This window comes from Zalophus californianus, chromosome 5, assembly GCF_009762305.2.
Source record: "Zalophus californianus isolate mZalCal1 chromosome 5, mZalCal1.pri.v2, whole genome shotgun sequence".
In the NCBI taxonomy this organism is placed as follows: domain Eukaryota; kingdom Metazoa; phylum Chordata; class Mammalia; order Carnivora; family Otariidae; genus Zalophus; species Zalophus californianus.
Window position 1 is genome coordinate 49,489,931 of NC_045599.1, and position 23,534 is coordinate 49,513,464.

The 23,534-nt window shown below is 35.1% G+C and overlaps 1 protein-coding gene across 2 annotated transcripts in view; it reads right to left on the minus strand.

The window, feature by feature from the left end:
* The window catches only part of CENPK (centromere protein K), a 64,150-nt gene that overhangs the window by 25,843 nt on the left and 14,773 nt on the right, over positions 1–23,534 (minus strand). For both annotated transcript variants that reach the window (XM_027606635.1, XM_027606634.1), the window contains exons 5-9: positions 21,993–22,065; positions 16,799–16,845; positions 6,032–6,114; positions 5,839–5,937; positions 5,372–5,504 (exon numbers count right to left, since the gene is read on the minus strand). In XM_027606635.1, coding sequence (XP_027462436.1) covers positions 5,372–5,504; positions 5,839–5,937; positions 6,032–6,114; positions 16,799–16,845; positions 21,993–22,065 — 435 coding nt within the window. The remainder of the gene's footprint in view (positions 1–5,371; positions 5,505–5,838; positions 5,938–6,031; positions 6,115–16,798; positions 16,846–21,992; positions 22,066–23,534) is intronic.

The following is a 23,534-nucleotide window of genomic DNA, read 5'->3' on the forward strand; positions in this document are numbered from 1 at the left end:
AGGAAACTTACTTCCCAGGGAGCCTTGTTCAACTTTCTATAGTTCTTGACATTTCCTAATGTTAACTCAACTAACTGCTTCTTTTTTCCTTGGAATGACAGGGAATAAATCCCATTCCAATTCGATCCAAGAATTTCTCAAATGTTTGAAGACAGGTATTATGAGCCCTAAGTCTTCGCCATATTAATCATTAGTTCCTTCAATTATTTTTCACAAGCCATAGCCTTGCAGCCCCTCATATCATGGGTGCTCTCTAAATGTGCTTTATCTTGTTTTTTCTTTTTCAATCCAGTCTCCACATGATACAAGTGTGATTTAAAAAGCAAAGACGAAAAGGAAGACTCACTTCCATACTTACAGATGCTGGTACTTTATTCATCAAGTTTATTCATCAGCTTTTGGACATCTATTCTGCCCTGCTGACCTCTCTCTGAGCATACTATCATCTAAAATGCCTAAGCCTCTTTCATACATCTAGCCAAGACAGGTCTCCTTCATTCTTCAATGTTTTAAACCCAAGAAAGATATTCTATGTACCTCCACTAAATATTATCCCTATTTTATTTGGTCTAGTTCTAGCCAACTGAAAAATATAGGCTTAATTCTGTCATCCAGTATATTTATTAGCTAGCTCCCTTAGTTTCTTATCATTTGCAAGTTTTCATGACCATGCCTTCTACTTATTTATCTAAACTCCTATTAAAAATATTCCAAAGGGGGGCGCCTGGGTGGCTCAGTCGTTAAGCGTCTGCCTTCGGCTCAGGTCATGATCCCAGGTCCTGGGATCGAGCCCCGCATCGGGCTCCCTGCTCGGCGGGAAGTCTGCTTCTTCCTCTCCCACTCCCCCCGCTTGTGATCCCTCTCCCGCTGTGTCTCTCTGTCAAATAAATAAATAAAATCTTCAAAAAAAAAAATATTCCATAGGTCATCTCTTCGTGCCCATGGGTCCTGTCCCCGGGTTTTATTTAATAGAAATACCTTATTGTACCAAAACAAAAAACAAACAACCCCCCCAAAAAAGTATTCAATAGGACAAGGATCTAAAAGGGATCTGCTAGAAATCCCCTTCCAAGATAATATTAATCCTAATGAGCAGCTTGCGTTCAGACATTTAATTAATTACCAAGTCACCTACTATAATGACAGCTAGTACTTTCCTGATACCAGTCAAAGATTACCAGGGAGTCCTTATAAAGTCTTATGTAGGGGAACCTGGGTGGCTCTGTCAGTTAAGTGTTTGCCTTCCACTCAGATCATGATTCTGGATTTGGAGATCTGACCTTGCATCAGGCTCCCTGCTCAGTGGGGAGTCTGCTTCTCCCTCTGCCCTTCACCCCGCTCCTCCTATCTCTCTCTCAAATAAATAAATAAATAAATAAATAAATAAAATCTTAATTAAAAAATTAAACTCTTATGTAAGTACAAATATACTAAAGAAAGAGTAAAAATAAATGCAATTACTGAGTAAAGATAGTAAAGCTGCATTTCAAAATCTCCTGACCTCTAATACCTTACAAATGAAAGAGTGGTTAAAAAAAAGCAGCAATCAGTAGTGATGAAAGCAAACAGAATTAAAGAATTGATACAGAAATAAGCAGCTACAAAGCACAGATTAAAATATAAATGTTTGAGACAATCAAAGAAAAAGCAGAGGAAAAATATGAGAGCAAACCAAGAAAAAAAAAGTTTTCAACATAAAGATATGAAAAACAATATGACATGATAAAATAAAATTTCCATGAAATGAAATGTGACCTAAATCTGCCCCTAAAAACAATGCCAACTTCAAAGCAGAACTGTTATTGAATGATCAACATTGTGACATATCTCTGTTAAATTACTGAAGTTCAAAGATAAAGAACTCTTCAGGCATGTACTCAAGATATCTAGAGGCTGACCTCAGATCACCACAGCACACTATATTTCAGAAGAATGGAGCAATCCCTACCAGATCTTAAATTTTTTTTTTTAATGTGCTGAAAATATCCTTTGGCTATAAAAGCAAACAAAGTATTTCCATCATTCAAGAATCTAAGAAATAAAATGCCCAGGAATTCTGCTTAAACAAAGTACTTATCAAAGAAATCCATCAAATCAAACAACTAGTTAAACTTAAAAACTTAAAAATAAATGGTAAAAGATAAGCATTGAATTCAATACAATATAAAGACTAAACACATACATGAATATTAGTATGAGAACAGAATAAAAGCGCTATAAACCTGCCAAAGTTAAAATAAATAACACAAATTATAATGAGGTTATAGGAGGAAGAATGTTAATATCCTCATCTTTTGTAGCAGGGAGTCAATGAATGCTGTCTAAAATTGAAAGGTGAAATTTAAAAACGTATTATAATGTTTCTCATAATTTGTTTTCTCTCTATTAGGAATCTCCCCAGAATTAAAATCACTTGAAGCAAAGAAATATTTATCTGAGTTAAATAAATCAACTTCATTCATTTTTCTTCTATCAATTTAAGTAAAATTACATGTAATACTTATTTTATATTGGCCTATACAAAACTACATTGATCTGGGGGCGCCTGTGTGGCTCAGTCAGTTAAGCATCTGCCTTTGGCTCAGGTCATGATCTTGAGGTCTTGGGATCGAGCCCGGTGTTGGGTTCCCTGCTCAACGGCGAGTCTGCGTCTCCCTTCCCTCTGTGTGCTGTCTCTCTCCCTCTCAAATAAATAAATAAAAACTTTATTAAAAGAAATCTACATTGATCTGCATATCCATCAATCCATTTATGCTTCTATACTTGTATGTGTTTAGGAAGGTGTCTCAAACGATGTTCACCTAATGTTAATGATGTAGTGGAAGGATTCAAGTTTTTTCCTTTTATACACATCCTTGAATGATAAAGCCCAGTGTTATGGACAGAAATGTGCCTCTCAAAATTCACATGGTCAAGTCCCAGCCCCCCTGGTGACTATATTTGGAGATGAAGCCCTTAAAGAGGTAATTAAAGTTAAATGTGACCATAATGGTGGTACCCTAATCCAGCTGGACTGGTGTCTTTATAAGACAAAGAGACACCAGAGAGTTCTCTCTACTCTCGAACAGAGAAAAGGTCATGTGAGGACACAGCAAGACATGGCTGTCCAGGAACAAAGGCCTCAGCAGAAACTAACCCAGATGGCATTTTGATCTTGGACTTCTAGCCTCCAGAATAGTGAGAAAATAAAATCTTTTGTTTAAGCCATTTAATTTGTAGTATTTTACTAAGGCAGACTGAGTCATCTAATACATCCAGTATTACTACTTGACAGAGAGAGAGAGAAAAAAGAGAAAGTAATCTATCATTTTGTAACATTTACCAACAGTTCATATACTTCATTTAAAAAAAGTGAGTTTATCAAATATGACTTAACAAACCCATGATGGCTTCTGGTGATCAATGATTCCTTTTTAGAATCCCTCAAAACCTCTGGTTCTATTACTGGAGAAGCTTGATAGATTAAAAAAAAAGTTGAAAACAGGCAAGACTGGAATCAAAAAATGTCACTGAGTTACTGTTAGGATTATGATCATTAAGAGGTAGGGAATCCTGAACTTAATGAAATAGTTAACAGAAGGCTGTCAGTAATTTTAGAACAAGGTGTATAAATAACAACAGATAGAATGGGAGACATAGTCCATAACATATGTAAAGCCTCCTGATAGTTACAATGAAGAAAGGGAAGAATAAAAAATACAGATTATAAGAAAACGAAGAGAACTTTCTCTCCTTTTCCTAGTATACTCACAGTCATTCAATAAACATGAACTCAGAAGGTACTATAATACATATGCAATACAGTAGACCTACAAAGATGAATTCAACACATCAAAGACCTCAGAGTGCATGGTGGGTGAAAAGAGAGATAGACGTAAATGATTACTACAAAATCCTGTGACAAATGCTAACAAAATGGCACATAAACTTCATTTAATACTTCACACAAGGGCGCGCCTGAGTGGCGCAGTTGGTTAAGCATCCAACTATTCTTTTTTTTTTTTTAAAGATTGTATTCATTTATTTATTTGAGACAGAGAAAGAGAGAGGGCACAAGTGGGGAGGAGGGTTAGAGGGAGAGGGAGAAGCAGACTCCCTGCAGAGCAGGGAGCCCGATGTGGGGCTTGATCCCAGGACCCTGGGATCATGACCTGAGCCAAAGGCAGATGCTTAACCAACTGAGCCACTCAGGCACCCAAAACGTCCAACTCCTGGTTTGGGCTCAGTTCATGATCTCAGGGTCATGAGATCAAGCCCCATGTCAGGCTCCATGCTCTGCACAAAGACTGTTTAAATTTCTCTCTCCCTCTCCCTCTACTCCTCCCATTGCCACACGTTCTCTCGCTCTCTCTCTCTCTCTAAAATAAATAAATAAATCTTAAAATAAATACTTTACGCAAAAGATGATGTTTGATTCTTAAGAATTTGCTATCCTCGTCAGATAGGAAGTGTTTTGTAAGCAGAGGGAATAAAACGTATAAGGCACAAAAAATGACAGGTCATTGCATACTTGCTGGGACTAGAGTGGTATGGTTGAACGGATTTACGGAAGAGATGAATAAAGAATGGTTGGGCAGGAAGTAAAGACATAGACAAAGTCCAAATATAAATGCATTACTCTAAGGAGTTTATAGACTTCATCCAGTAGGGAGCCATCAGTTTTATGTTGAAAAATGATTAAAATAGATATTTTTAGAAAGATCATTCTGGTGCTGGTTTCAATGCCTACTCTACTTCCACAAGCTCTATTTATTTATACTATATACTGTTTTTACAAAAGGAATTAAAGTAGTTCTTCCCAATCTTCTGTCACCAATTAAAATATTTATTTGCTTTTGTGGAAAAGGTTTATTCCATCATAACTACTAGTAAAATAGTCAAGAACTTACATTAACTAACAGCTATCTTCTGATTTTAAAAGTTACATATGTTCATCATGGAAACTTTGGAAAATAGTCAAAACAGAAACAAAAACTAAAATCCTAGCCCCCAGACATAGGCACTATTATATTTTTTGTTACAAATTAGACTCATAATATTTAGATAGCTGTTTTATCCATTTAACAATAAATTGTGAGCATTTTAGTAACTCTTCTGGTAGTGTTCAATACATTATTTTTAAAAGGTATATTTTTCCCCACCATATGGGTAAATATTTTAAAAATGCATTTAATCCTGTTTTATCGAACTAAGTGGCTTCTAATTTTTCAGTAAATATTATAATATGATGGAATATTAATATACATTTATCTGTGTGTATCTTTGAAACGTATAATAAACTTACAAAAATTTATCAGGAAATTTACATTTGAACCTATGTGAAACAATCTCATATATAAATATCTACATGAATGTGTTCCCTAAAACTTACCTTTTTCTTTTTCTTTTTCACATTTCTATCAGGCAGAGGAAAATGATCTTCCAGAAACTCACCCAAGGTAATCAAGAGTTTCTCCTTATATTCTTTTATATCATGCATTTTAGTTTTCAGCTCATCAAAGACTCTAACAGATATTTTAAAAATTAAGAGAAACATTTTACTGATAAAATACATAAAATACATAAAATACATAAGTATATGTAACTGGTAACTCATAAACAAACACGTTGTTCAAACTTCATTTGTTCAAATGAAATAACTAGCTTTATGAAAGTAAAATTCTCTATTTAACATGTAGGGAAACTATACATCAAGTCATTAATCAAATGTCACATAACAGTTGGCAAAAGTTAAGTAAAACTCACAAATTCTAATAAAATTTCCCTTCTTTTCATTATGTATTTCATGTAACATAAAAAAAACCTTTTTCTTATTTCAAAAAACTAGAATACAAATACCTTGATTCAGAAAATGTCACAACCTGATGTTTCAATTCATTGTGTAGTACATTAAGAGATTCCAGTATCTGTTGTTGTTCATCCAACCACTGTTGCTCCCTTTAAACATGGAAAAACAATACCAACATAGCCAAATAAATAATACCAATTCAACATATATCAGTGATTAAAGGTAATTATAATATAATTATACCTTTCCAAGTCTTCCTTTAGCTTTTCATTCTTTGACTGCATAGTAGAGAGTACCAATTCAAGATCATGTCTCAATTTTTGGAACTGGAACAAAATAATGCAAATTGTTTAGTCTGTAATCCTATAAACAGTTATATTTCTAAATGAGACTGAAATTTACATTATTTGTTTAGGATAGATAATCAGAAATCAAGAGCAAAAAAGCCTACCAGTAAGTCTGAAAGGAAAATATACAGCAGGTACTAGGTTCTTGGTAATATTTCATTTGTTAAATTCAAAAATACAAGAAGGAGTTTTGAGCAATACATTTTGATACTGAAAGACAATTAAATAGTAAGTTTTCAGTAATCAGGTAGATTAGGTCTCTTTTCTAAGGAAACTATACAAAAACAGACACAAATGATTACCATTCATTTAACAAATATATCATTGACTACCAGACATTGTTGAAGGAGTCAGGGATTCAAAGATGAACAAGAGAACTGAGACAAATATATAACTCCAGTGAGTGATCAGTATCATGAAGAAAAAATAGTAGGAATGGCTCTTTTAGGTAGTATGACATGGAGAGACCTCTCTGATCAGGTTAACAGTATAGCAGCAGATAAAGAAGACATGAGATAAGACATGACCATCTCTAGCAAAAGAATGTTCCAAGCAGAGAAAATTGTAGGTACAAAGGCACTGAAGCAAGAATATATGTGACATATTTGAGGAACATCAAAGAAGACTGTGTGGCTACAGTAAATTACAGTAACAACTTGAGTTTTTTCTAGTATCTTTTTGTTTCTAGAACAAATTAGCTAGTATTCCATTCTCCTGATGTCAAGGGTTTCCATTAGCTTTTTATACATCTAAATCAGTGATAATTTAAAGATGTATATCATAAACCTTATAGAAACCATGAAAAAAAGGGGGGGAAGAACCAGTAAACCAATAGTATAAATAAAATAGGTTTATTTTTAAAACTACACAAGTCATGAAATGTGAAAGAGAGGAAAACAGGAACAGAGAAAAGGTAATACAAATAGGAAAGAAAAATCAAGTACAAAGATTGCAGAGCAACCACACTGATATTACATTAAATATGAACTAACAATATAATTAAATTAAAAATAAATAATAGAAAGGTAACTGGAAAAATCTGCAAACATTTAAATATTAAAAACACACTTCTAAATAATCCATTAGTCAAAGAAGTAATCTACAAGAAAAAAATTATGATGAACTATTTGAAAATAAAAACAAAATAAAAAGTTCTGGGTGAAGCAAAAGCAGTACTCAGATGAGAATTTACAGCAAAAAGCCTCTATTAGAAAAACAAAAGCTCTCTGGGCACCTGGGTGCCTCAGTCCTTCAAGCATCTGCCTTCTGCTCAGATCATGATGTCAGGATCCTGGGATGGAGCCCCCCATCAGCTCCCTGCTCAGCAGGGAGTCTATTTCTCCCTCTATTCCTCCCCCTGCTCATGCTCTCTCTCTCTCTCTCTCAAATAAATAAATAAAATGTTAAAAAAAAGAAAAGAAAAACAAAAGCTCTCAAATAAGGACAGCTTCCACCATAAGAAAAAGAACAAATAAAATCAAAAGTAAACTGAATAAAAAATAATGATTAAAAAGAACTTAAATATAGAAAAACAAGAAGAAAACTGGGGGGAAAATCAATGAACCCAAAGCTGATTCTTTGAGAAGGTCATCATAATTACCCACACTAATTACAACAGAAAAAAGAACAAAAATTACTAACATTAGGAATGAGAGAGGTGACATTACTGTAAATATTAAAATGGTAATGGAGGAATGCTAAGAACAAATTTAATAAATTTGATGAACTAGATAAGATGGACAAACTCTTTAAAAGACACAAACTACCACTTATTCAGAGAAAAAAAAAAAAACCTGACCAGCCATAAAAAAAACTGAATTTGTGGCTAGAAATTTTCCCACAAAGAAAACTCCAGGCCCAGATGGCTTCACCTGTGAATTCTAACAAACATTTAAGGAATAAATAATACTGATTCTATACAAACTCTTTTGAAGACAGAATACCTCTCAACTCATTCTAATAGGCCTGATACCAAAGCCTGACCAAGATGTCACAAGAAAAGAAAACCACAGACTAGTATCTCTTATTAACACAGACACAAAAACCTTAATAAAATTTTAGCAAATTAAATCCATCAATAAATAAAAAAGATTAAGCAAAGTGGGTTTATCCTAGGAATACATGGTGAATTAAACAGATAATATAATTTTTTTAAAAAAAATCAATGTACTAAGTCAATGAATTCAGTATAGTCACTGTATAAAATTAATTACAGCAACTGTTGCATATCTATACATTAATAATGAAGCAGTAGAAAGAGAAATTAAGAAAAGTCTATTTACAACTACACCAAAAACAATAAAATAACTAGGAATAAACTTAACCAAGGAAGTGAAAGATCTATACTCCGAAAACTATAAAACAGTGATGAAATAAATTGAAAATGACACAAACAAATGGGAAGATATTTCATGCTCATGCACAGGAAAAACCAATATTGTTAAGATGTCTATATATCCAAAGCAGTCTACAGATTTAATACAATCCCTATCAAAATACCAATAGTGGTTTTCAAAGAACTAGGACAAATAATCCTAAAATTTCTATGGAACCCCCAAAGACCCCAAATAGCCAAAGCATTCTTGAAAAAGAGCAAAAGCTGGAGGTTTCACAATCCCAGATTTCAAGAAATACAACAAAGCTGTAGTAATCAAAACAGTACGGCACTGCATAAAAACAGATACATAGATCAATGGAACAGAATATAGAGTCCAGAAGTAAATCCATGCTGTTATGGTCAATTAATCTACAACAAAGGAGGCAAGAATATACAATGGGAAAAAGACCATTTCTTCAACAAATGGTGATGGGAAAACTGGACAGCTACAAGTAAAAAAATGACATTGGGCCACTTTCTTATACCATACACAAAATAAACTCCAAATGGGTTAAAGACCTTAATGTAAGACCTAAAACCATGAAATTTCTAAAAGAAAACATAGGCAATAATTTCTTTGACATCAGCCATAGAAATAATTTTCTAGATATGTCTCCTCTGACAAGGAAAACAAAAGCAAAATTAAACTACTGAGACCACACCAAAATAAAAAGGAAACCATCAGTAAAACTTACTGAATGGGAGAAGATACTTGCAAATGATATATCGATAAGGGGTTCATATCCAACTATATAAAGAACTTAAACAACTCAGTAACAACAAAAACAAATAATCCAATTAAAACTGGGCAGAGGACCTGAATAGTCATTTTTCCAAAGAGAACATACAGGGGTGCCTGGGTGGCCCAGTTGGTTATGTATGTGCCTTTGGCTCAGGTCAGGATCCTGGGGTCCTGAGATCAAGCCCTGCATCGGGTGCCTCGCTCAGCAGGGTGTATGCTTGTCCCTTTCCCTCTGCACACCACCCCCCGCTCATGCTCACTTTCTCTCTCTCAAATAAATAAATAAAATCTTTAAAAAATAAACAAAGAGGACATACAAACACATGAAGATGCTCAACATAGCTAATCATCAGGGAAATGCAAATTAAAACCACAGTGAGATATCACTACACACCTATCAGAATGGTTATAATGAAAAACACAAGAAATAACAAGAGTTGGCAAGGATGAAGAGAGATAGGAATCTTTGTACACTGTTGGTGAGAATGCAGATGGATGCAGCCACTGTGGAAAACAGTATGGAGGTTCCTCAAAAAATTAAAAATAGAATTACCATATGATCCAGTAATTCCACTACTAGGTATTTAACCAAAGAAAATGAAAACATTAATTTGAAAAGATATATACACCCCTATGTTTACTGTAGCATTATTTACAATAGCCAAGATATGAAAGTAACCCAAGTACCCTTCAATAGAAGGATAAAGAAGATGTGATATATAGGTACTATGGAATATTATTCAGCCATAACAAAGAACATCATCTTGCCATTTGCAACAATATGGATAGATCTAGATGGGATAATACTAAGTGAAATATATCAGACAGAGAAAGACTATTACCATATGGTTTCACCTATACATGAAATTTAAGAAACAAAAGAACAAAGAAAAAAAAAGACAAAGAAACAGTCTTAAATATAAAAAACAGAGAGGAGGTGTATGGAGGAATAGGGAAAGGAGACAAAGGGGATTAAAAGTACACTTATCTTGATAAGCACTGAGAAATGTTTAGAATTGTTGAATCATTATATTGTATACCTAAAACTAATATAATACTCCATGTTTAAAAATAATCAGTGTAATTTATTATATCAACAGACTAAAATAGAAAAAATATCATCTTCTCAATGATTTTCAGAAAGAATAAATGACAAAATTCAATAATAATTCATGATTTTAGAAAAAGACTTCATAAATTGTAATAGAAGGTAATTTCCTCGACTTGATTAAGGGCATCTATGAAAAACCTGCTACTAATATCACACTTAACGATGAAAGAGTGAATGCTATCCACAAAGGTCGGGAACAAGGCAAAAATGTCCATTCTCACCACTTTTATTAAATATGTTACTAAACGTTCTAGGGGCACCTGGGTGGCTCAGTCAGATAAGCCACCGACTCTTGATTTTGGCTCAGGTCATGATCACAGTGTCGTGAGATTGAGCCCTGTGTTGGGCTCTGGGTTAAGTGGGGAGTCTCCTTGGAATTCTCTCCATCTCCCTCTGCTAGTGTGCCCCCTCTCTCTCTCAAATAAATAAATCTCTAAAAAAAAAAAGTTCTAGAACAGTACAATAAACCAAGAAAAACATATGAAAGGCATCTAGCAGCACCTAGCTGGCACAGCCAATTAAGCACATGACTCTTGGTTTCAGCTCAGATCGCAATCTCAGGGTTGTGAGATCGAGCCCCGAGTCTCGCTCCATGCTCAGTGTGGAGTCGGCTGGAGATTCTCTCTCCCTGTCCCTCTGCCTCTCCCACTCATGCTCTTCCGAAAGAAAGAAAGAAAAAGAAAGAAAGAAAGAAAAGAAAAGAAAGAAAGAAAGAAAGAGAGAGAGAAAGAGAGAGAGAAAGAGAGAGAGAAAGAGAGAGAGAAAGAAAGAGAGAGAGAGAGAAAGAAAGAAAGAAAGAAAGAAAGAGAGAGAGAGAGAGAGAAAGAAAGAAAGAAAGAAAGAGAAAGAAAGAACGAAAAGAGAGAAAGAGAGAAAGAGAGAAAGAGAAAGAAAGAAAGAGAGAAAGAGAAAGAAAGAAAGAGAGAAAGAAAGAAAGAAAGAGAGAAAGAGAGAAAGAAAGAAAGAGAGAGAGAGAGAGAAAGAAAGAAAGAAAGAGAGAGAGAAAGAAAGAAAGAGAGAGAGAAAGAAAGAGAGAAAGAAAGAGAGAAAGAGAGAAAGAGAGAGAGAGAAAGAGAGAAAGACAGAAAGACAGACAGAAAGACAGAAAGAAAGAAAGAAAGAAAGAAAGAAAGACAGAAAGAAAGAAAGACAGACAGAAAGAAAGACAGAAAGATAGACAGTAAGACAGAAAGAAAGACAGAAAGAAAGAAAGACCGAAAGACAGAAAGACAGACAGAAAGAAAGAAAGAAAGAAAGAAAGAAAGAAAGAAAGAAAGAAAGAAAGAAAGAAAGAAAAACATATAAAAGGCATCCAGATGTAAAGGAATAAATATAAGGGCCCCTGATCTCAGATGACACAACTAGCCATGTAGAAAATCCTACATCTACAAAAAAGCCACTAGAATAAAGGGGTTTATCATACTCACTAATAGAAGATCAATATATAAATATTAATTATATTTGTATGTATCAGGATTACATAACTGATAACTGAAAAAAGAATACCACTTTAAATCATGAATTGGCATGCTTGGCTTGCTCAATCAGTAGAGCATGAGAATCTTGATCTTGGGGTCATGAGTTCTAAGCCCCACATAAGAGGGGGTAGTTTTCTTAAAAAAATAAAAATTAAAAAAAATCAAGAATTAATATTGAATTTTGCCACTATTCTTTCTGAATTCACTGGGGCAATCAAACATCTTTTTTTTTTTTTAGTCTTTGATATAATGAATTATAAGACACTGACAAGATAAATCTTAAAAGTACTAAATAAATGGAGACCTAAGTAAATACAGAGATCATACAAGGCCCATGGATCTGAACTGAGATTCAGTATATTAAAGATGTCAATTCTCCTCAAATTAAACTACAGAGGGCGCCTGGGTGGCTCAGTTGGTTAAATGACTGCCTTTGGCTCAGGTCATGATCCTGGAGTCCCAGGATCGCGTCCCGCATCGGGCTCCCTGCTCAGCGGGGAGTCTGCTTCTCCCTCTGACCTTCCCCCCTCTCCTGCTCTCTCTCTCTCTCTCATTCTCTCTCTCAAATAAATAAATAAAATCTTTAAAAAATAAAATAAAATAAAATAATTAAACTATAGAATCAGGGCAATCTCAGTCAAAATTCAGTAAGCTTTTTATGGGATTGAATGACCAGCTAACTGTATATGAAAATATAAAACTATTTCGATAAGGAACAAAAAAGAGAATTCATACTATTTTATTTAAGACTTAAAAACTTCAGTAAATAAAACAATGTGGTATTGACCTAAAGACAGAAACACAGAAAAAAGGAAAAGAAATAACCACAGAATGAAGAACAAATGGAGTCTAGAAATGGATCCACACATATATGGTCAGTTAATTAATTTTCATTAAGCATGCAAAGGAAATTCAAAAGAGAAAAAATAATTTTTTTCAACTATTTGTGCTGGAAACCCACAATTAGTGTTTATATGAAAGAAAATACAGCTTTATCAATAACTCATTCTATATAAAAACATTAATTCAAACTGGATCATAAATGTGAAACTTTGAAATTTTTAAAGAAAAGAAAATCTTTGTGACCTTAAGTTGAACAAATATTTCTTATATTTGAGCACAAACCTTAAAAAAAAAAAACTTGATAAAACAGAGTTAATCAAACTGGGAACTTAAAAAGACACTATTAAGAGAATAAAAAGATAAGTGTGCAAGAAAGAGGTTGCACAAACTGCACATTACCAAAAAAGGCCTGTCTTCAGGACAGGTCCCCTGTGGACTCCTAAAGGATAAGCTCTGAGGCCTTGGAATATTATGCCTGATAGGAGTGTTTATATAGAGGTGCTGGGATGGCTCAGTCTGTAGAGCATGCAACTTTTGATCTTGGTGTTGTGAGTGCAAGCCACACTTGGCACCAGTTTGATTAGAGAGTTTATTCTAACTATGTGATTTATGGTGAATGCAATTTTGCTCTGGAGGGCTGGAGTGTGAGTAGGCGCGGTCAGTCAAGGAGGTCCCTTATGCATAGTGACTGACTACTGATAAAAACTCTACACAGCAAGGCTCAGGTGAACTTCCCTATTTGAAAACACTTTACATGTTGTGCACTCAGTTGCAAGGAGAATTAAACAAATTTATCAACTCCACTGGGAACGGACTACTATAAGCTTAGCCTATGTGTGTTTTCCCTTGCTCATTTTAATCTGTGTTTCTTCACTGTAATAAACTGTAACCATGAGTACAATAGCTTTTCTGACTCCTGTGAGCCCATCAACGAAATGAGAGTGGTCTTAGGGAAAAACCAGACAACAGCTGGCCTCGGAAGTGGGATTTTGCTATGACTCTGGCTCACCAAAACATAATGAAAGCACTGTGTGGGAAAAAGAAGGATAATTGGGTAGAGAATGAAGAACCTGGTGCCTGATGTTTACCCAGTCAAAAAAGAGAGAAGACAACAGTTGCACCATGATCAATAATTACAGGCAGAAGTAGTCTGGGAATTTAGAAATGACAGAAAAAATTCTCAGACAGTTGGCTGACTGGATGCATAAGGAAATACTTATGATACTGTGAAAGAAACAAGCTAAATATTCAACCTCTTTGTTATTTTTATCTGAAATAGTTAAAATGAAAATGTTAAGGCCAATGCTGGTACTGCATCGTTTGGACTTCAGCCAGTTCAAACCAGAGTTACTAGGCTAAGGGCTGCTATCAAAGGGAAAATTACAGTGGATCATTATGTCATGTCATTTTTAATTCATGATATTGAAAATTTGGTGGCTCATTTCAATATAAAAAAGAACCTTTATCTTTCATTCTGGGAAAATTTTCACGTATTATTTATTGTTTCTTCCCTTGCATTTTTCAAAAATTTGGAACTTCTACTGGTTGTATTTTGTACTTCTGAGTTGATACTATAGTTCTACTATCTTCTGTTACTCCAATTTTCCTTTTTTTGCCATCCTTACTCTGTAGGAGATTTCCATGACTATAATTACCAACATTTTCGTGTTTATTTCAGGTATCATGTTTTTATTTAGAAAGGCTCTTATTCTCTGATTGGTCCTTTTTAAAATAACAGCTTCAATGAGATATATTTCACATACCATACAGTACGCATTGAAAGTGTATAATTCAATAATTTTTACGGTACTTGTAGAGTTGTGCAAAATCACCACAATCTGTTTTAGCACATTTTCATCATCCCAAAAGGAAACCTGTTAGCAGGTTTCCATTTAGCAGTCACTCATTATTTCCTCTCCAATCACCCAGCCTTAATCAATAAGCAACAACCTACTTTCTGTCTCTATGGATTTGCCTATTATGGACATTTCATATAAATGGAATAATATAATATGCAATCCTTTGTGACTGGCTTCTTTCATTTAGCATAATGTTTTCAAAATACACATATTATGGCATATTGGTACTTCATTATTTTAGACAATAATACATCACTGTATAGACACATCACAATTTATTTATCCATTCATCAGCTGATGAATATTTAGGTTGTTTACCATTTTTGGCCATTAAGAAAAATGTTGCTATGAACATTCGTGTTTAAGTTTTTATGTGGACACACACTTATTTTCATTTCTCTTGGGTATACAGCTGGGAGTGAAACTACTGGTTCAAATAGCAACTCTTTTATCTTCTGAAGAGCTACCAAACTGTTTTCCAAAGTGGCTGCACTATTTTACACTCCCACTAGCAGTTTATCAATGTTCTAATTTCTCCATATCTTCATCAATACTTGTTATTGTCTGTCTTTTTTATTATAGCCATGCTAGGGGGTATGAAGTAGTACTTTTATTAAGTTGGCATTCTGTTACTTTTAATGTTTTTTTTCAAAGATTGATTGATTGATTTGAGAGAGAGAGCACATGCATAAGCAGGGGGAGGGGCAAAGGGAGAGAGAGAGACTCTCAGGCCGACTCTCCTAATGAGTGAGGAGCCCAGCATGGGGCTAGATCTCATGACCCTGAGATCATGATAAGAGCTGAAATCAAGAGTCAGACACTTAACTGACTGAGCCACCTAGGAGCCTCTATTATTTTTTAATCAAATTTTTTTTGTCTCTCTGAAGATAGTTTGTGTGTGTTTTTTTAAAGATTTTATTTATTTATTTCACAGAGAGAGACACAGCAAGAGAGGGAACACAAGCAGAGGGAGCGGGAGAGGGAGAAGCAGGCTTCCTGCGGAGCAGGGAGCCCGATGCGGGGCTCAATCCCAGGACCCTGGGATCATGACCTGAGCCAAAGGCAGACGCTTAACGACTGAGTCACCCAGGCACCTCTGAAGATATTGTTTATTAAATTCTCTTTGTTCCATGAATTGTCTCTATTTCCTTAAGGTTCATCTTTATCAGTTATTTTGGGTTTCTGTCTTTCTATTTGGAGGCAGTCACAAACGCTAATGACCACTGGCTGGCCATTTATGTTTAAAACGCAAAAATACTAAAAACCCTGTTTATGAATGGGATGTTTTGATGTATACCAATCCTGCTTTTTCACTGAGAACCCCATATATTAACACTTATAGATCTTTCTCTTAAGCCATTTAGATTTTCCAGAGAAGACTGTTTTATCTCCATTCTGAGGCTATTTTATAATAGACTATAAGACCTCTGGAGAAAGAGCAGGAAAAGGAGCTAGTACTTCCACCACACAGTATACAATATTAATTGTATTAATAATATTTATATTATTTATAATAATAATTAATGGATCTTTCTGACCTTTGACCTGCATGCCAACCCTACTAAACACCCAACCTGGTATCCCTGGGTCCAGAGCCTCAACAGTTTAATCTCTCCATATCCTATACCTCCAGTTCCCAAGTATGGGGGTAAAAAGCTGCCTAATTAGAAGAGATAAAGCCTAACAGTCTACACTCTGCTGTTAAAGAAATCTTGTTTTTAGCTTCAGACTTGAACCTTGGATTTTGTAGTACCAGGTTCCTTCAAATCCCAAGACTTTTTTTCAACTCTGTAGGGCAGATGATATCTTTTCATCCCTATCTCTGTCTGTTGACACACAGATACTTATTTCTTTCCACGCATTACAACCTTGTTTACAATTCTTGTTTGACCTAATGGACTTACATGTTAAAAAAATATCTTTATTGATATGTAGGTTAAGTTTTGAGAAGAACAGATGTAAATTATGATCATTTAACTATGTTTAATGTTTTTGCCTGTATTATGAAGAGTTTAATCAACTGAAAATTAAATATAAGAATGAAGTTTACATTAAATACTAACAATAGTTCTGATATACAAATTGGTGAAATGAAATTCAAGTCATTTAAAAAATTCCATTCAATAAAACATAAAATGAAAATAAAAAAATTAATATGGCTTTAAAGTAGATTCATCCTACTTATCTCATGAATCCCAAACACTTCTATTTATAGGTTAATTAGGGTTACTACAGATTTATTAAGTGACTTACCTCTTCCTTTCCTAATGTTACAAGAACTTCTTCATTCAGTGGAATTACTGCAGAAACAAAACAAACCAAAATTATACATATATGCTTAGTTAAATCTCAAAAATAGGGGCACCTGAGTGGCTCAGTTGTTAAGTGTCTGCCTTCAGCTCAGGTCATGATCCCAGGGTCCTGGGATAGAGCCCTGCATCGGGCTCCCTGCTCCGCGGGAAGCCAGCTTCTCCCTCTCCCACTTCCCCCGCTTGTGTTCCCTCTCTCACTGTCTCTCTCTCTCTGTCAAAATAAATAAATAAAATCTTTAAAAAAAAATCTCAAAAATAAAGAATTTGATTTTGTGGGTTTTTTGGCCGGTTGGTTGGCTGGTTTTTTAAAGATTTTATTTATTAATTTGACAGACAGAGACACAGCGAGAGAGGGAACACAAGCAGGGGGAGTGGGGGAGGGAGAAGCAGGCTTCCTGCTGAGCAGGGAGCCTGATGCGGGGCTTGATCCCAGGACCCTGGGATCATGACCTGAGCTGAAGGCAGACGCTTAACGACTGAGCCACCCAGGCACCCCTGATTTTGTGGTTTTTAAGATACCTCAATTTTCTTATTTAACATCTTTACGTATATAATCAACATATATAATTTTAGACAAACATGACATTTATGCATTTTTGGATTTTGTGCCTTCTGTTTTGTTTTTCAATCTCTCAAAAATAAAATTAATAATCTATACTGTGTCCTTAAATATCTAATTATATGATCCTATGCATATGTACATGTACATTATCTGTACATATACATGCAAGAGTTATTCATTTTGTTATCGTTGGTTTTACAAGAATGGAGTATCATATATATTATTCTTTTTTTTTTTTAGATTTTATTTATTTATTTGACAGAGACAGACACAGCAAGAGAGGGAAAAGAAGCAGGGGTAGTGGAAGAGGGAGAAGCACGCTTCCCGCAGAGCAGGGAGCCCGATGCGGGGCTTGATCCCAGGACCCTGGGATCATGACCTGAGCCTAAGGCAAATGCTTGATGACTGAGCCACCCAGGCGCCCCTACATTATTCTTATTTTTGCTCAGCAAAATCCCCATGTAAATCCTTTCTATTCATCTGGTGTAAGTCTAATTCATAATTTTAAATCACTTCAAATTATTCCACAGGGTAAATATATCATAGTGTATTGAGTGATACCAGTACTGACTGAACGTTAACTTTGTACCTAATTTTAGGCCACAAAAAACAATGATGCAGTAAGCATTTTTTTAATTTATGTCTTTATGTACTAGTGCTTTCATTTCTTTGGGATAAATTGCCAGAAATGGAATTTCATAGAAGGAAATGTGTATTTTTAATTTTAATATAGGGTGCCAGATTCTTTTCTAAAAAGTTTCTATTAGCAATAAGAAACAGCAAAATATATAAACTCTTCTAAAATTTTTGCCAGTTTATGAGTATAATGTTTCAGTTTAATTTTGTATAGCAAAATTAAATCCTTATACTTAGAAAAGTTCAACCTCTGTACTTTAAGCTTACCTTTCCTAATAAAGTACTAATTAAAATTTATCAAATAATATGCTACGGAAATTTTCTAATCTATCTACTATTCTAGAGGGTCTTCTGACAGGAAAGAACTTCCCACATGTGCTTCATAGGCCCCGTATCAGAACTGATTATTGGCATCCCCAGGATGGCTACCAAATCATTTCAACAAAGGCAATGAGAAGGATTCTAAGAGCATAAAGTTAATAATCTTCCTCTTGGCCAGTGTGGTCACAAGTAGCAGTTCAGTATTGATTCATATAATCATTTCAACCCATACAATATAGCAGCTTCTAAGAATATAAAGATATTTTAAATCCTTTCAGTGTGGCAATCTATGGGACTGGCAACCTGAAGCAAAATGGGTATTTGGCATATGGGTCAGCCTGTGTGCTTGGTGTCACCAGTACAAAATGTGTATATAAGAGATGATGATAATAAGAAAAATAAAAACTGAAAATTCCCTGATACAAAGCATCAAAAAGAATAAAATACTTAGGAATAAATTTAACCTAGGAGGCAAAAGATTTATATGCTGAAAGAAATTAAAGATAGCAACAAGTAGAAAAACATCCCATCTTCAAGGATTAGATGACTTAATATTATTAGACATCAATACTACCCAAAGTGACCAATAGCTTCAACGCAATCCCTATCAAAATTCCAAAAATATTTTTGTATAAAATAGAAAAATCCACCATAAAATTCACATGGAATCTCAAAGGACCCCAAAGAGCCAAAATAATCTTGAAAAAGAAGAAAAAAGTTGGCAGTCTCATATTTCCTAATTTCAAAATTTACTGCAAGGCTACAATAATCAAAAAAGTATTCTACTGGCAATAGAGACAGACATAAAGACCAATAGAAGAGAACAGAGAACCCAGAAATTAATCCTCACTATATGGTCAAATGATTTTTGACAGGGATGCCAAGACAACTCAATGGGGGAAAGAACAATTTTCTCAACAAATGGTAATGGGAAAACTAGATAATACACATGCAAAAGAATGAAGTTGGACCTTTAACTTTCAAGTTTGAAAATTTCTATTATTAATAAAAAACAGTCTTGAACAGGAGGTAAAACGTCTATTATAACTAGTGGATTGGTGATGAAGGCCTAGAGTAAATGTGTGGCAGCAAGGCTTCATAATTAATGACCGTCTGTATGTAATATATGAAAAAGGAAGAATCTGGAAGGACTCTTAAATTTATGGCTGATTAAACAGATTTCATTCAATGAATCAGAGAATGGAGATCAATTCATAAATCTGAGGCATGTGTAGAATATTTTGGAAAAAGTAGAGATATATATAAGTATGACATTGCAGAAAGTCTGGCCTGGATACACAGATTTGGAAGTAGTCATGAAAACTGTGTCCTCCTGGGACGCCTGGGTGGCTCCGTCGGTTATGCGCCTGCCTTTGGCTCAGGTCATGATCCCAGGGTCCTGGGATTGAGTCCCACATCGGGCTCCTTGCTCAGTGGGGAGGCTGCTTTTCCCTCTGCCTGCCCCTCCCCCTGTGTTTTCTCATTCTCTCTCTCTGACAAATAAATAAATCTTTTAAAAAAAAAGAAAAAATTGTGCCCTCCTACCCACCCAAATTCATATTTTGAAGTTCTAATCCCCAGCACCTCAGAATGTGCATATATTTGGAACTGGGTCCTTAAAGATGTGATTAAGTTAAAATGAGGTCATTAGGATGGGCCCTACTCCATTATGACTGGTGACTTCTTACAAAGAGATCAGTAAATGGATGGGTGACTATGTGAAGACGAAGGGGGAAGATGGCAAGGTATAAGACAAGAGAGGCTTCTGAAGAAACCAACCTTGTGAACACCTTGATCGTGAACTTCTAGCCTCCAGAATTATGAAAAAATTAATTTCTGTTGTTTAAGGAACCCCAGTCCATGGTACTTTATAGCAGCCTTAGCAAACTGATATAGAAGTTATTAATGCAGATATAATATATAAAAACAAAAGCAGAAAATATAATGCTAGAATAGCATATAGAGTAGGAAGCAAAAATTGCTGAGCACAGTCCTCTAGAGAACAGCAAATTTTAACAGCATAGTATGAGCAGCCTTTGAGAAGCTAAATATAATCCTGAGGAGGCAAAAGGATATATAGTTTAATGCAAATTAAAGTAACAACTGTGTGTGTGTGTGTGTGTGTGTGTGTGTGTGTGTATATGTATATATATATATATATATATACATATATACACACCTACGAGAAATACTAAAATTTTTTTAAAAAATACCACGTGATAGTGAAGGTGTGGAACAGTGGTGGGGATGAATATAGTAAGTATTGAAGATCAAGAATGCAGATGAAATTGTCTAGACAGAGAATGAATAGAAGAATCCCAACACTTGGGATTAGAGAGCAATAAATCTACAAAGGAGACTAAAATGGGAACTGGGGGGAACTAAAGGAAAGGAGGCAACTGGGCAGGAGAAAAGAGAAAGGAAATGTTACGGGTGCCTGGGTGGCTCAGTTGTTAAGCGTCTGCCTTTGACTCAGGTCATGATCCCAGGGTCCTGGGATCGAGTCCCACATCATGCTCCCTGCTTGGCGGGAAACCTGCTTCTCCCTCTCTCACTCCCCCTGCTTGTGTTCCTGCTCTTGCTATCTCTCTCTGTCAAATAAATAAATAAAATATTTTTTTAAAAAAAGAAAAGAAGGGAAATGTTAAAAGAAAGAATTACAGTCCATATAAAATACCAAATACACACATATATATGGCACAGAAAAAGTAAGCTTTCATAATAGAAAAGTATCTCTTAGCTGGGTATTTTAACTACAGATTTTTAAGCCATTTTCTATTTCTTGACAAAAGGCAAATATATAGCTGGACCCCACTGGACAAGTCAAGAGGCAACATACAATCTATGTAGTCCCTATGTAAATAAGTATCTAAAATAACTTTTCTCCTCTACTAGGTAAGTTTTTCTTTTCTTTTTTTTTAAAGATTTTATTTAATTGACAGAGAGAGAGAGAGAGAGAGAGACAGCGAGAGAGGGAACACAAGCAGGGGGAGTGGGAGAGGGAGAAGCAGGCTTCCCGTTGAGCGGGGAGCCCAATGTGGGACTCGATCCCAGGACCCTGGGATCATGACCTGAGCTGAAGGCAGACGCTTAACAACTGAGCCACCCAGGCGCCCATTCTTTTCTTTTTTTTAAAGATTGTATTTATTTGAGAGAGAGAGAGAGAGCACAATCGGGAGGGTAAGAGGCAGAGGGAAGGGGAAAAGCAGACTCTCCTGCTGAGCCAGGGAGCTGATGCAGAGCTCCATCCCAGGACCCTGGGATCATGACCTGAGCCAAAGGAAGACCCTCAACTGACTGAGCCACCCAGGCGCCCTCCATTAGGTAAGTTTCATTCATTAAGACACAATTTACCGTTTCTATTGAGCAGGTAAGACAGTGTCTATAAGGATCAAATGATGGATATAATAAGGTCTCCATAATTTAAGATTATTATAATGTCACATAAACATTCATCTATAATAATAAAATAAACACAAAATAATATATATATAAATGAAAGAAAAATTTAGGCAATTTCAACAAGGCTAAATGGATCTTGTAATTCTTGTAATCATTAAATTAATTTGCCACTAATTTGTTTACAAAAATATAAATCTGAAAATAAGAACCTTACTTCCAGGACTTTCTTTCTGCCATTGATTGAGTTCAGCAGTCAAACATTTCGCTTGCATAATTAATAATGACAGCTATAAAAAAAAAAAGCAAGAGTATAAAACAAAGTCATTTTTTACAGAATATTCACAGATATTCATAGATGGAAGTGTAGACATTCTTAATATACTTTAACACAAGTTCCTAACATAAATAGCTAGTATAATAGGCATCCAAAGAATAAAAAATTATCACTTCAAACAGAATTCTGCTTTCAACCATTATTATAGCTCATAAATTGCCTATTATACCAGTGATATAGTCTTAAAAAAATGATCAATTCTACTTTACCACTCAACCTAAAATAAAAGGACCTAAGTATATTTCTTTTATTCGCTAAATTAATATTACTTTAAAAATATAGGAGTATCTGGCTAGCTCAGTCAGTGGAGCATGTGACTCTTGATCTTGGGAATGTGAGTTCAAACCCCACATTAGGTGTAAAGATTACTCAAAAATAAAATCTTTAAAAACATAAGATGTTATTTCTTGCCAACAGTTTTCAGACAAATTTGCTTTAGGGGAGCCTGGGTAGCTCTGTTAGTAGAGCATGAAACTCCTGATCTTGGGATCATGAGTTTGAACCCTACAGTGGGAGTACAGTTTACTTTAAAAGACAAATTTAGGGGCACCTGGGTGGCTCAGTCGTTAAGCATCTGTCTTCAGCTCAGGTCATGATCCCAGGGTCATGGGATCAAGCCCCGCAACAGGCTCCCTGCTCTGCGGGAAGCCTGCTGCGGGAAGCCTGCTTCTCCCTCTCCCACTCCTCCTGCTTGTGTTCCCTCTCTCACTGTGTCTCTCTCTGTCAGATAAATAAAATCTTTAAAAAAAAAAGACAAATTTATTTTTAGGATATTCTTTTTTTCTCTATGCACTTTCAGAAAAATAGCAACTGCTTTTAGCTGGGTTGCTAGAAATAAATTTAAATACAAACATAGAGGGGCACCTGGCTGGCTCAGGCAGTAGAGCATGCACTCTTGATCTCGGGTTGTGAGTTCAAGCTCCACATTAAGCAGAGATTACTTAATTTAAAAAAATTTTAAATACACATGTAGAGACAATTATAAAATGAGATTGCTTCCACAGGCTACTTATAAAAACCAATACACAACAGTTTAAGATGACATGTTTCTGATATTAAGTGGCTCCAACCATTGTAATTTTGATAATTACATATCTGTGATAAATCTGATGCCTGATTAGATTATTAAATTGAAGTCTATGTATGCTTAAAGTTAAATTTCAGAACATTTTTTATCACCTCTATATAATTCTTATTGGTAATCAGATTAAAAAATGCAATGGGTATTACTGAAATATTTACACTAAAAGAACAAGTACTGTCTTTTTAACCATTTTTTAAAAAGATTTTATTTATTTATTTATTTATTTTTATTTATTTATTTGAGAGAGCACACACGCACACAAACTGGAGAAGCAGAGGGAGAGAGACAAGCAGACTCCCAGCTGAGCACGGAGCCCGACGTGGGGCTCAATCCCACCA